At 47.1% G+C, this 12,774-nt stretch overlaps 1 protein-coding gene across 1 annotated transcript in view; it reads right to left on the bottom strand.

Moving 5' to 3' along the window:
• Nucleotides 1–5,114: 5,114 nt before the first annotated feature.
• Nucleotides 5,115–12,774, bottom strand: part of LOC141560108 (very long-chain specific acyl-CoA dehydrogenase, mitochondrial-like) — a 31,977-nt gene continuing 24,317 nt past the window's right edge. Inside the window, exons 19-23 of the mRNA XM_074297802.1 lie at nt 11,094–11,166; nt 10,044–10,116; nt 9,314–9,386; nt 6,430–6,505; nt 5,115–5,362 (exon numbers count right to left, since the gene is read on the bottom strand). Coding sequence (XP_074153903.1) covers nt 5,225–5,362; nt 6,430–6,505; nt 9,314–9,386; nt 10,044–10,116; nt 11,094–11,166 — 433 coding nt within the window. The 3' untranslated portion in view covers nt 5,115–5,224. The remainder of the gene's footprint in view (nt 5,363–6,429; nt 6,506–9,313; nt 9,387–10,043; nt 10,117–11,093; nt 11,167–12,774) is intronic.

Below are 12,774 nucleotides of genomic sequence, written 5' to 3'. Positions count from 1 at the left end.
CTCTAGCTACTCTTTTTGTGGTAACTAAGAATTGGAAATTGAGGGCATGGCCATCATTTGAGGAATGGCTGAATAAGTTGTGGTAAATTTTTGCAATGAAATATCATTGTGCAATAAGAAATAACAAGCGGAATGGTTTCAGAAAAACCTGGAAAGACATAACATGAACTGATGTGTTAGGATTACAAGGTGCTAATTCAGGTTGTCTAAACAATTCTCTAGCTCAGAATTCACACACTTTAAAAGGAGTTTACACCTTTAGACTTCTGAAAAGGAGTTTACACTTTAAAGGGGTTTACACCTTTAAAAGGAGCAAGTTCATTGGCTGTAGGAGTTCTCACAAACCCATTCTCTGCTAGGATAAAAGAAGGCAACATTGAGTCTGAAGAGCAGTCTAGACTGGGACATTGAGTTGGGACAGCAGTCTGGATTGACTCAAAGAGAAGACGTCCCAAGGATTTGCAAGTCCAGCAAATCCCACACTTTTGGAGAGGAAGGTTCCAGAAGCCTCCCAAGAAACCTGCTCACAGAGGAAAAGATTATACAGAAAAAAAAAAAACCTCCTCCCAGAGAAGGATTACAATTGAGAGGTGACAGAATGTTACGCTGATGGAAAGTGAAGTCAGCAGAACCAGGAGCATATTGTACACAGTAATAGCAATATTGTATGGTGAACTGTGAATGATTTAATTATTCTCAACAATATGACCCAAAAGGACTGATGAAAAATGCTGATCATCTCCAGAGAAAGAACTGATGCTGTTTGTACCCAGATTGAAGAATGCTATTGTGGGGAATGCAGAGATAAGGTGAAGAACTTACAGGAATATTTAAATTCTTTTTCTGTATTTTATTATTCATTATTTCTATGTCTCTGTGACCTGCATAAGTATGTTGTGTTAGCCAATATTTACTTAAACTTTAGATATATTTACTTGATCTGAAATGATGACATTTATTACTATTTAATGTTATCAATATTTAGACTATTAGTTGAATGCTGTTAGCTTAATAATCTAAATTTTGAAGGTCTGTTGGCACCCATGTCTAATATTCAGTTAGGGGAGAGGGCACATATTTCTCAATGTTCCCCAATTTATGATATAATCCTTTGTAAGAGAAACCTTCCATTCCAATCTCTCCAAATAGCAACAACCAATTAGATGCCTCCCCTTCCCCTTCTCAATGCTTTCTTACTTATGATGTACTTTCTTGTATAAAAGCTATGCATCTTTACTGCTTCTTTAGCCCTCCTACCTTGAGCTTTCTCTTTTTTATCTCGAGATGGGACGGTTCATCCTCCGGAGGTTTTCAATAAACAACTTTTCTGCCTTCTATTGAGTGTCTCTGAGTAATCATCTTGGATAAGGGTCTTCTATATCCCTCACACTATTTTTCATTTTCTTTCTTATGTTTTTCTTGGAGTCTTCTTGTATGAAATGACTAATATGAAAATGTTTTACATGGCTCAACCTTTGGGTCCAAGCCTATCAATTTCACCTATGCAATAATATCTTGTCAGTTTCCCCTCTGCAGCATTTGTCAGTTTCCCCTCTGCAGCATTTCTTGTCAGTTTCCCCTTTGCAGCATTTCTTGTCAGTTTCCCTTCTGTAGTTATTTCTTGTTAGTTTCCCCTTTGCAGCATTTCTTTTCCCTTCTGCAGCATTACTTGTCAGTTTCCCTTCTTTAGCAACTTGCCTTGATTTCATGTAATTTTCGGTCTTGCACCATCTCTCCAGTGGCCCCTTCCTCTCCCTTTGACTGCAGCCACCCGGTGCAACCTCTCATTGGCTCATGCCTAGATTGTTGCACTGGGGGAGGAGGCTGTCTGATCCAAGTCTCTCCCTCTTCCAATCCAGCCTTCATTCAGCTCCTAAGGTGCTTTTCCTATAGCATAGGTCTGATTATGTCTTACTCTTGCTTAACAATCTCAGGGGTTCCCTCTGATCTCCAAGATCAAATACAAAATGTCCTCTCATAACCTGCCTCACATCTTCTTCCTTTCCAGTCTTCTTATACCTCACTTCTTCCATATCCTCCTTGACCTTGGGATCCCAACCTATTTCTCACACAAGACCCCCTCACCTCTGAACTCTGGACATTCTCTCTGGCCAGCCCCTATGCCTGGAATATTTCCCCTCCTCTCCAAATACTGACCTCCCTTGCTTCCTTTAAATTCCAACTAAAACTCTCTTTTCTATAGGAAATACAGTGTTCTCTCAAAATTATATTATTTTTGGTTTCCTTGGAGTTTCTGGGAGCAGCCTTCATTTCAGTTCAGTAATCACTATAAATGCAGCCAGGGGTTAAAGTCCAAATCCTTTATTGTTTCCTTCAAAGTCCCATCTCCTTCACTTGGGGCTGGGGTAGTTTTCTGGGTGTCTTCCGGAGTCTTGATTTCAGTGGAGAAATGAAGGAGGAGAGCCTGCCACCAAGGTGGTGTGAGATGGGATGAATCTGTTTGAGTCCAAGGGTTGTGCTCCAGCCTTCAGCCCCCCACCTTCTGTCCATTTGTCTCTGAATCTCTGAATCTCCCTGGCTGAGGCTTCTATCTTCTATGCTACACACTGAGTACAAACTAATCATTATATCACTAGGAAACCATTATTTGTTGTTGGATTAAATCAGTGCTAAACTAGATTTAACCACGTCTCTTCAATTCCACTCAGTATCTTGTCTCAAGTTCTGGCCCATGCATCTCCTTGTAGAATTAAATCAATCATACTGAACCATGCTAAATAAGATAACTATTGTCTCTATCATTTCCACAGACTTAGTACCTTGTGAGAATCCTTTGTGTTAAGTTCAGAGTTCTGGCCCATAACAAGGAATTAATTATTTTTCCTGTCCATAATTTGCTTTGTATATATTTAAGTGTATGTTGTCTTTTCCATTAGATTTGGAGCTTCTTGAGGGCAGGACTGTCTTTTTCCTCTTTTTATATCCCTCTAAGAATATTGCCCAGCATGTAATAGGGGCTTAATAAATGTTTACTGACATTATCATTTTCAACACCCTTAAAATGGGTGGAATTGTGAGATAGGAGAGTCAAGAGAACTGGGTTCTAGTCTTGCTCTACTTTGCAGTTGTGTGACCATGGGCAAAGTCACTTGGTCTTGATGAGTCTTACTATTTTTCTCCAGAGAATAGAGAGAATACACAGTGGAGTCATAAGGAAGCACTTTTAAGACCTTGAATCACCCCCCAAATCTGTGCAGTTTTCATTATTTGTGGTAGCCTTGCATAGGGCCTTGCACCAAGTTAATGCTGAATGAATGAACAAACGGAGAAAGGACTGCCATGGGTAGAGGTCCAGTCCCTTGAAGGTCCAGAAGTGGCTTCCCTGCCATGCAGAAAGGACTGGGTTAACAATCTGTCCTTTGGAAATTCATCTTTCCGTTTAAACTGAGCCCATAATCTGTCCCCCTGCCACCATCCACAGCTTGGATTTCTCAGAGAATAGCTCAGTGTGCAGGGGCATCATGGGCATGGTGCATCCCTCACAGGGCCCCAGTGTCTGCATCCTCAGGGGCCCTCAAAGAGCTCTCAGTTCTCCTGGACAAAAGAGAACCTGCTGATCAGGAGGGACAAACAAGGCTTCAGCAGCTTCCGTGGGGCCCCTCTATCCCTCGGCCTCTGGAGAAGGCACTTTTATTTTCAGGGCAGAGTCATGCGGGGTTCTTTGTTGGCCATGGAACAAAAGGAGCCAGAGATGACTCAGTGGTCTCTGGAATCCTGTAAGAGGGGCCTGAAGGAGCTGAATTCGTCTGGATCACAGTCTCAAAGCAGCAAAGGAGAGATGCTTCAGGCTTGGTCCCATCATACTGATAGAGAGGACACTGAGAGAGCCAAAAGGGATGGAGAGGCCATTTAATCTTTATCCTCACCCCCACTTTATGGATAAGAAAACTGAGGATAAGAGAGGTCCTGTGGCCGAGATCAACTGATCTGGAGCTAGGAGGAGCAGCAGAGATCATTTCCATAAACTTAAAGACATTACAGGTGGGCTAAGAGCTCCACCTCCACTTTACAGATGAAGAAACTGAGGCAGAGAGTAGTTATGTACAGGAAGGACCTGAGAGGACAATCTATTTTCAGATAAGGAAACAGGTTCAGGGAGCTTCATGATGTTGTGTGCTCATGGCCTCATAGGTAGTGAATGGTAGAGGTAAATTCAGAGCCACATCTCCCGCTGCCTGAAGTCCCAGTGGCAGAAGCAGGGACTAAGCCAGCCCCAAATGACTGGCCTCTCCTGGCCCCCATGGCACCGCTATCACCCTAGAGCAATACCCTTAGGAGCAGAAGACTGGGGAATGGGAGACTGCAGTGACACCTGGGGGCTTATCTATGTGGGAGGCAGGAAAGGGGAAGCTCTGGACTGGAGAGACTGGAAAGGGGAAGCTCTGGACTGGAGAGACTAAGTGGAAATTGGAACCAAGATGAAACATAATACAGAATTGGGACAAGGAGGAATAAATTCTCCCGTGTCCTTCACTGGAACCAACCGTGCAGGTCAAGGGGAGGATCTGACTTTCAAGTGGGCCGAAGGGCTTTTCTCCTTTATGATTTGGGGTCGGGGGAGGGAATGGCGGCACTCTGTTCTAGTACTTGAAATCTGGGCAATTCCATAGGTCCCTGAGAGCTGGGACTCAACAGAGGTTGATAATCTCTAGTAGCCATGAGTTCCCTTTTTAGGGGGACCTCAACCTCAGAGTAAGATTTAAGTTCTGTTAACCATTTAAAAATATCAGTGTTAGTGGGACAATCAGATGGGTAGGAGCGTTCTGGACTCTGTCTGGGTGTGGAATCCTTTGTATTTTTGGTTGGGTTAAATAGAATCTGCCCTATGTTGAATGCTTTGCCAGCCAGAATGCTTGCCTGGGAGCTGAGGGCTATCTTTTGTTTTTGAAATTCAGCTCCAAGTCAAATTCTGATGTTCACAAAGGAAAACCTGCTTAGGGGGAAAATCATTTTCAGCTCCTCCAAAGCATTTCTTAGCACCTACCACAGTGCTTTCCAAGTGTAGGGGTTTGTTGAGCCAGAACATCCAGAAAGCCCAAGATTTGAGCACAGCAGGCCACATTTTGAGCTTCAATTTCCAACAGCCAATGGGCTAAGTAAGAAACTATAATTTTATTATTTTTCTAGTTTCTTTATAAATAAACCACTCTTTGGGGTGAGGGCCAGGCTCCAATTTTTTCCAGGAGATGAAGCCTTTTTTTTTTCAGAAGCCCATAGGGCGAGAATATACAACTCCTCCATTTTTCACAACTTCATTAGAGATAGACCTCATGTTCTTGTAGTAGTTGTTCCAACTTGAAGCTTTCACTGCCTTGAGATTCCATCGAACACGTTCAAAGGCCTAAATGACAGAAAGAAACGTCTCCCCCATCCTCTGAGCACACAGCATCTGAACTGCTTACATGGCCTGTTAATCAAGCCACCATTTCAATAAACAAGGGTCTACACACATACCCACTTCTCCTTTGGGAAGGTACCTCAGAACTTAAATCCCTCCTGGCAGGGGACTCTGACCTCCTGGTTCAGAGCAGTGTATAGAAAACTACCCCACTTCCCCAAGCAACATTTCCAGCCTCCCTGGACATGACCCCCCCCTCCCAGAACTCAGCGAAACTATCTGCTCCACACAGAGCCCAGGGCATCTGCCCCACTCCGGAGTGTGACGGAATCTCTGCAAGCCGAGTACTGGCTTGGAAAGCCACAAGTGTGCATCCTCTAGCTTGCATGTAATTTCCTGTATTTGTTAAGCATTCCCCCAACTGCTCTCAGAGTGCTGTTTTCCATGCAGCAGACACTGCCATTTTAATTCTCCCTCTCCCCCTCATTTCTTCCTCCCAAGTTACTTTGTATTTTCTCCTTCCAAATTACTTTGCATTTCCTTCTTCTAAGTTACTTTGTATTTCCTCCTTCTAGGTTACTTTGTATTTCCTCCTTCTAGGTTACTTTGTATTTCTTCCTTCTAAGTATGTATTTCCTCCTTCTAAGTTATCTTGTATTTCCTCCTTCTAAGTTTGTATTTCCTCCTTCTAAGTTATCTTGTATTTCCTCCTTCTAAGTTTGTATTTCCTCCTTCTAAGTTACTTTGTATTTTCTCCTAAGTTACTTTGTATTTGGTTCTCTTGAACTCCATTTCCATTCATCTGTAGTTTTATATGCAAGGTTGTCTCCTGTGGTTGGATGGAAGCCTTTTGAGAGAGGGACCATCTCCTTTTTGTCACTGTATCCCTTAGTACCAGAGAGCCCAGGAGGGACCTCAAAAGTGCTCCCAGAGGAGCTGCATCTCATCTGAATCCTGCTCTTTGGAATCATGGGAGCCTGGGTTATTTTGCAGAGGAACTTGAACCCCATCCCATGAAGGGAGAGACAAAAGGACAGTGGGTGGGATTGGGGCAAGAGATGGGGCCCTACCGTATAGCACCAGGTCTCACACAGCAGCTTCTCGTGGATGGCCGAAGGGAGGTTGTGGTTCAGCGAATGGGTTGCCCTGGAAGGAACAGAGGGACCAAGATCCAGTTAGGAGGGCTGGTTCTGCACCTTGAGTTCCACCCTTCTGGGCCTCCCTTGGGCTTCTTCCCACAGGCCACTGAGTGGAGAGCTCCTTCCCCTTGGTTAGACTACTGAGCTGCCACAGGCTTCCCTCTGGGAGCCGGGACAGCCCAGTGTCCCTTGCAGACCATCACAGCCCATCAAAGTGAGCATCAGCCCAGCCCAGCCTGATGGAGAGCTGCTTTTCCATCTTGAGTGTGAGTGGAGGAAAGGTGGGTTGAAGGGAACAAATTAAGAGTTTGCAATTGTCAAGTTTTTCGACAGAGCCTTTGCTGCTTGTGTTCTTCTCATGGAGAAGTGGAGAGGGCTAGGCCGGAGAGTGGAACAATTACATGCAGGCAGTGCTGGTCATTATGGACGATTCTATGATGTAGGACCCCTCCTCGGAGCCCAGATATCCTTGAATACTTTCACTGAGGCTCCGACTCTGCTCACTAATTCTCCTGTGTTAGCACAAGCCTTACGCAAGCTGTTTGAAAGCACAAATTCATCTTCCATAACCGTGTCTCTGGCTTCTAAAGCTCAATAGTATGAAAGGATTCCATAATGGAAGGTGAGATACCAGTCAACAGCTCAGGAGAGACATGGAGGAGGAAACTCCCATTGACTCAGTGGACCCATTGCTCTCAATGATGGCGAAATTCAGGCCTTCGATCACCAATGTGCCTTCTGTGACTACAGCAGAGATGTGCACACCGATAAAGGAACCAAAAGACAGCTCAGTCCTGGCCAGGAGTGAGACTGGAAGTTCTCAGATAATTATGATAAATAAAAAGGCACCCCAGTGCTTTCTGGGTACAAAGGGAGACCTCCAAGAGTTCACATTCTAGCAGGAGGAAACAGAAGGTGATGGAGGCTGGAGTTGTTGTTTAGTGCTGAGACAGTGAGTTCAGTCTTTGCCCCCCCTCCCCTTCCAAAAGCAGCTAATGTGACGATCTTTCTGAAAGGGAGAGTTTGGTTCCCCTGCCTGCTGTGCTCTCTGGGGCACCCCTTCACAGATCCTTCTGGGCCTGGAGGGTTCTTGTCTACATTCTCCCCAAAGCCTCTTAGAGATGGCCTTCTTTGAGGTTCTCCCAGTTCATTTAGTGCTCAAAGAGAAACTTCTCCTCAATACCATTCATTTGGGTCTTATGCTGGTCGGAATACCTCCGAAAATTCTCATTCCCACCAGGGAAATCATTGTGTGGGGGAAGGGTCAGATTTCCAGTGGCAGGAGTCGGGTTTTCAGATAAAACTGGTGCAGCTGCTTCTGCCCCATATGCCATCAGTGCCCAGAGCCTGTCCAAGCTGAAAGATGGGGACTGAGGGCCCGGCAGGCTCCGCTGCTCCCATTGCGGGGATGGTTTGTTCTGGGAAGGATCCCCAGGGAGGCCCATTGCTGGATGCCTTGGGGGAGTCTTCCAGCCTCCTCAGCTTGTCAGGGGGTTGAACCCCAGTCATCTCTGGTTCCCTAGTCCTCCTGGACCTGGCTCTGCTGGGAAACTCAGATGGGGGCCGTGACCTCATTTTCAGATGAGGTATGAGACAAAGAATGCCAGCCTCGGGCTAAGCCCCTGATGTCCACTTTAGCCCCTGATCTCCACTTTAGCCCCTGATCTCCACTTTAGCCCCTGGTTTCTGCTTGATTGATGCCCACAGTTTGGGCAAATCCCAGAGTGGTAAGGGACTTTCTAATATGTCTAGTCCAGCCAATACTGGAGGGGATTGCCTGCACAGGGCACCATGATACAGTCTTGTGGCTTCTGCTTGGGGACCTCCAGCGCTGGGAAGCTCACTCCCTAAGGAGGCGGCCCATTTCATGAGGTATCTCTGCCAGCTGATCCAAAGCTCCCTCCTGGTGATTTCCACCCATTGATTCTACTGCTCCTTTTCCATGTGACTATCTTTCCTATTCTGGAAGAAAGTCCCTGCTGGGGTCTCATCCAGGCTAGCTGCTGCCCCTTCCTTCAGCTGATGCTCAGAAAACGAGGGTCCCCAGCCAGCAGCTCTCCTCAGGATCCCTTCTGGCTTTCACGCTGGCTCCCTCCCTTTGGGACTGGAACGTGGCCTTCCCAGATTGGCGGCAGCTGCAGCATTCTTCATCCTGGAGGGTTCCGGATCACTGGAGTCCTCCTTTTGCTGATGAATGGTGCTGTCGGGCCACGTTCTCCACCTCGGACTTGTGGGCCCAAGCACAGCATTTCCACGTGTTCCTCCTTAGCATCCGATTTGATTTAGGCCCGCATCTGGCCCAGCCACCCATTTCCTACAGCATGAACACTGGCCCTGTGCTCCGGCCTCTTTCTGGCTGGTGCTCTCGCACTCCCTCCCAGCTGTTTTCTGGGTGCAGTGTCCCATCTCCCGCCTCCACGCGCTTACCTTGGTGGGGCTGCACGCCCACCTGGATCTGGCCGTGATCACAGCTGAGCTGGCAGGGCGGGGCCTCTGGCTCTGGGGAGCCCCCTGCCCCAAGCGTGTCTCAGCCACCTCCCCAAAGAAGGAATCCATGAAAGATGCTCAGCAAAGGGAGGGGGATGAGGGAAGCCCCAGGACTCCTCCCACTTGTCCCTTCCATGCCCTCACATGTGTGTGCAATGGCAGGTGTGTGTGCAATGTCAGGGAGAAGCAGCAGCATACACATATTACATGTGAGAGGTACACGTGTGTGCTCACAGGCACATGTGTGTCTGTTCGTGAACATACATGTGTACATGAGGGCCCTTGCAGTGGATACTCAGGGGCTGGTCTCTGCCTCCCCCCTAAGTACCTGGAAAGCACGACCCCCATGGAGTAGATGTCGATGGCAGTGTCCGCTATTCTCTTCAGGTGAAACTGCTGGTCTGGAACGGAACAAGGGGGGCTTCGGTGGGTCACTGAGAGAAAAGTGGGCCCAGCCCCCACCTCTCTCTCTTTTCTCTTCCCTCCCACTATCCCTCTTCCTTCTCTTCTCCCTCCTCCTTCTTGCCTCCTCCCTCTTCTCCCCTGGTTCTCTTCTCCCTCTTCCTCTCTCCCTCTTCTCCCCTTCCCTCTCTCCCTTCTTCCTCCCTTTTCTCCCCTTGTTCTCTTCTCCCCCTCCATCTCTCCCTCTATTTTCTCCCCTCCTTATTCTCTTCTCCCTCTCCCTCTTTTCCCCTCGTTTTCTCCTTCATCCTCTCTCCCTCCCTCTTCTACCCTCCTTTTTCTTTTCTCCCCCTCCCTCTCTTCCTCCCTTTTCTTCCCTCATTTTCTCCCCCTCCCCCTTCTCCTCCTCCCACTTCCTCTCCTTTCTTCTTCTCTTCCTCTTCCTCTCCACCCCTGCAGGTTTGAAAAGCTTGGAAGGGCTCCCCATAGGAGCCCTGGCAACTAAAGGGGATGTGGAGAAGGGGCAGCAAATGTTTTATGATTATTTTCCTCTTTTTGTTTCAGAAATTTTTCCTGAAATTTCAAGACTTTCCAGAGCCCAAGCAGGCCCTGGAACAAGGGTTAGAAATGCAGGGGGCGAACGTGAGGGGACGTACGGATGACTTCGGTGCCAAATTTTAAAAGCAGGTGCTCCACGACCTCGGAGAGCAGGTCCACGCACTTTGTCACCTACATGGGAGGAAAGGGAAGGAAGTGGGTGGGCAGGGACAGTTCTCTAAGACGACTGCCGCTGAGGGGCGGCTTTCTCCCAGGACCAAGAGGAACCAGCTGGGGAAGAGCTTGGCGTTTATCATGGCTCATCTATCGTCCATCTTGGCTTTTCCTGTAAGGACCATCAAGTCCTCCCAGGCCCCTGAACAGCTCAGCCTCCTGGGGCACTCTGGGGGCCTCAGCTACCTCAGCCCTCTCCGCCTTACTAGAGGGTCATCGACCACCTTTGTCGTCCTGAGACATTGTCCACCTTGGCATCCTAGGGGCACCATCCTATTGGCTCTCCTGGAACCCCTGCCCACCTTACCAGGCAGCTCCTATTCAGTAAGCTTTTCTGATTCCCTACACAGTCTCTGATGAGAATTCGGACAGCTTGATGACACAGGGCATCACCCACACTGCCACTGACTTCCCAGCGAGCTCAGGCCAGTGCCAAGGGGTAAGACTTTATGGCTCATTTGCTCAGTTCTGTCTTTGTGCTAGGAGGAAACACTGAGTAGGCCTTAGGTGGGAGCCTCGTGACCCTGGATAAGTGACCTGGCCCTGAGGGGTCACTGAGGCAACATGGACTGGCCTGGCCCAGCCCTCTCCTCCTCTGAGAAGCTCCTTCCAAGCCCCTAGGCATGGCCTCCAAAATGTGAGCATGGATGTTGAAGAGAATGGATTGGAGAAGAGCCAAATAAGGGGACCGTGTTTTAGAGGGGATGGCCGATGGCTCTTGAACCCACCCCCCTCCCCATCTACAGCATGGGGAAAGCTTAGAAGGGCTCAGGGGATGACTTTGCTTTTCCATTCATGATAGATTTGGGGGCAGGAAAGGGAGATGCAGTGGAGGGAGCCTCCGATCATCAGGAGAGTCCCTGGGGCTTTCCTAGTCTGTGTGGGAAGGTCCTAATCTTGTTCAGAAGCTGCCTCGTGGTGAAAAAAAACTTTACCAGGCTCGCGGTGTCTACCAGATGCCCATTGACCACACCATCCAGAGAAATGCCCGTCGGTATCCCTATGATGCTGCAAGAAGTGAACAAGAGTTAAATCAGCTGGGACGGGCTCTTGTCACAGGTCATCCGAATAAATTAAGTAAGTTAAGGCCTGCTCGAAGCTTCTCAGGAGCAGCTCAGCTCTTAGGATCTCCTATAGCAGAGCAGCTTCCTAATGTCTCATCTTGGGCCTGAGGGTTTCCAAAGGACCCACTCTTGAGGGTCAAAATAAGGCCTGAACTGACCCGAAGTGGGCTGGAAAGGGTGATTTTCACCTTTTTGTGGTTGGTTGCCTGCTTTTTTGTTTTCTTTCTCAATTTTTTCCCTTTTGGATCAGATTTTTCTTGTACAGCAAGAGAATTGTGGGAATATATAAAGAAGAATTGCACATATTGAACATCTATTGGATTACTTGCCATCTCCGGGAGGGGGCGGAAGGGAAGGAGAACATTTGGAATACAAGGCTATGCAAGGCTCAATGTGGAAAACTATCTTTGTGCGGATTTTGAAAATAAAAATCTATTATTTAAAATAAATTAATAAAAATAAATAGGTCTCTTCCTGGGATTGCCTGTGATAATGAAACAGAGCTGTGATGGGGGCGAGACCCAGAGGAAGAAGTCCAGAGCCTCGAAAGCAGGATAAATCCATACTAGAGACCTGGGACCATGACTTTTCCTTGATATCCCACTGTGGAAGGGAAGAATGGAGAAAGGAGTGCTCCCATTCCTTAAAGACTCCTTGCTGAGCGTGAGGAAGCTGTGCACCCTCGACTAGAGTTGGTGACACATACGATCCATTGCTCTTTAAAGGGCCCGAACCACAACTACGTCTGGGGGACTGCACCCCAACTTGGATGAAACAAACACCAAGCTTCTTCTTGAAGCAAAATATAGAAAACCAGAGTAATATTAAGAACTAATTTTAATGGAAGTTTAGCTAAAAAGGGATTCACATGTCTCTAAATCTTATAAATTGTTCATTAATTTATTTTATTACTAAATAGAGATTAGTAATTTATAATTACCATAAGTTTTTTTTTTTTTTTTTTTTAATGGAAAAGCCTGGTTAATCTGCCCCAGAACTGTGTGCTGATTCCTGCCCATTATCCCAAGGCAGATGCTACAAATCTCTTGGATGCAAAACTTCTACTACATTTGTCTGACAAGACTGGGGACTCTAGGACTACAAAACTGTGACTGACAGCTACACATTGAACATAATTGGGGCTTAAGAAATGTTTCATGAATTGGAGCAAATTTTCCACTGGATTGTAAACCACACACAGGCAGGACTCTGGATTACATTTCTTTTGCCTTCCCCCTAGGTCCAGTAATTTTTTTTCCCCTGAGGCAAATGGGGTTAAATGACTTGCTCAGAGTCGAACAGATAGGCAGTATTAAGTGTCTGAGACCAGATTTGAACTCTGGTCCTCCTGACTTCGGGGCTGGTGCTCTATCCACTGCGCCACCCAGCTGTCTCAGGTCTGATCATTCTTAATGGTATGGAAAAACACTATGAGCAGATGGCAGCCACCCATGAGGATCAGTTGTTTTTAAAGTGCTTAAGTAACATTTCCTGTCCTATAGAACATGCATTGGGGTAGCTAGGGGGCGCAGTGGAGAGAGCACCAGCCTTG

This window comes from Sminthopsis crassicaudata, chromosome 3, assembly GCF_048593235.1.
Source record: "Sminthopsis crassicaudata isolate SCR6 chromosome 3, ASM4859323v1, whole genome shotgun sequence".
Taxonomy (NCBI): Eukaryota; Metazoa; Chordata; class Mammalia; order Dasyuromorphia; family Dasyuridae; genus Sminthopsis; species Sminthopsis crassicaudata.
The sequence above is the reverse complement of the archived record's forward strand: the minus strand, read 5'-3'. Positions and strand labels throughout refer to the sequence as shown.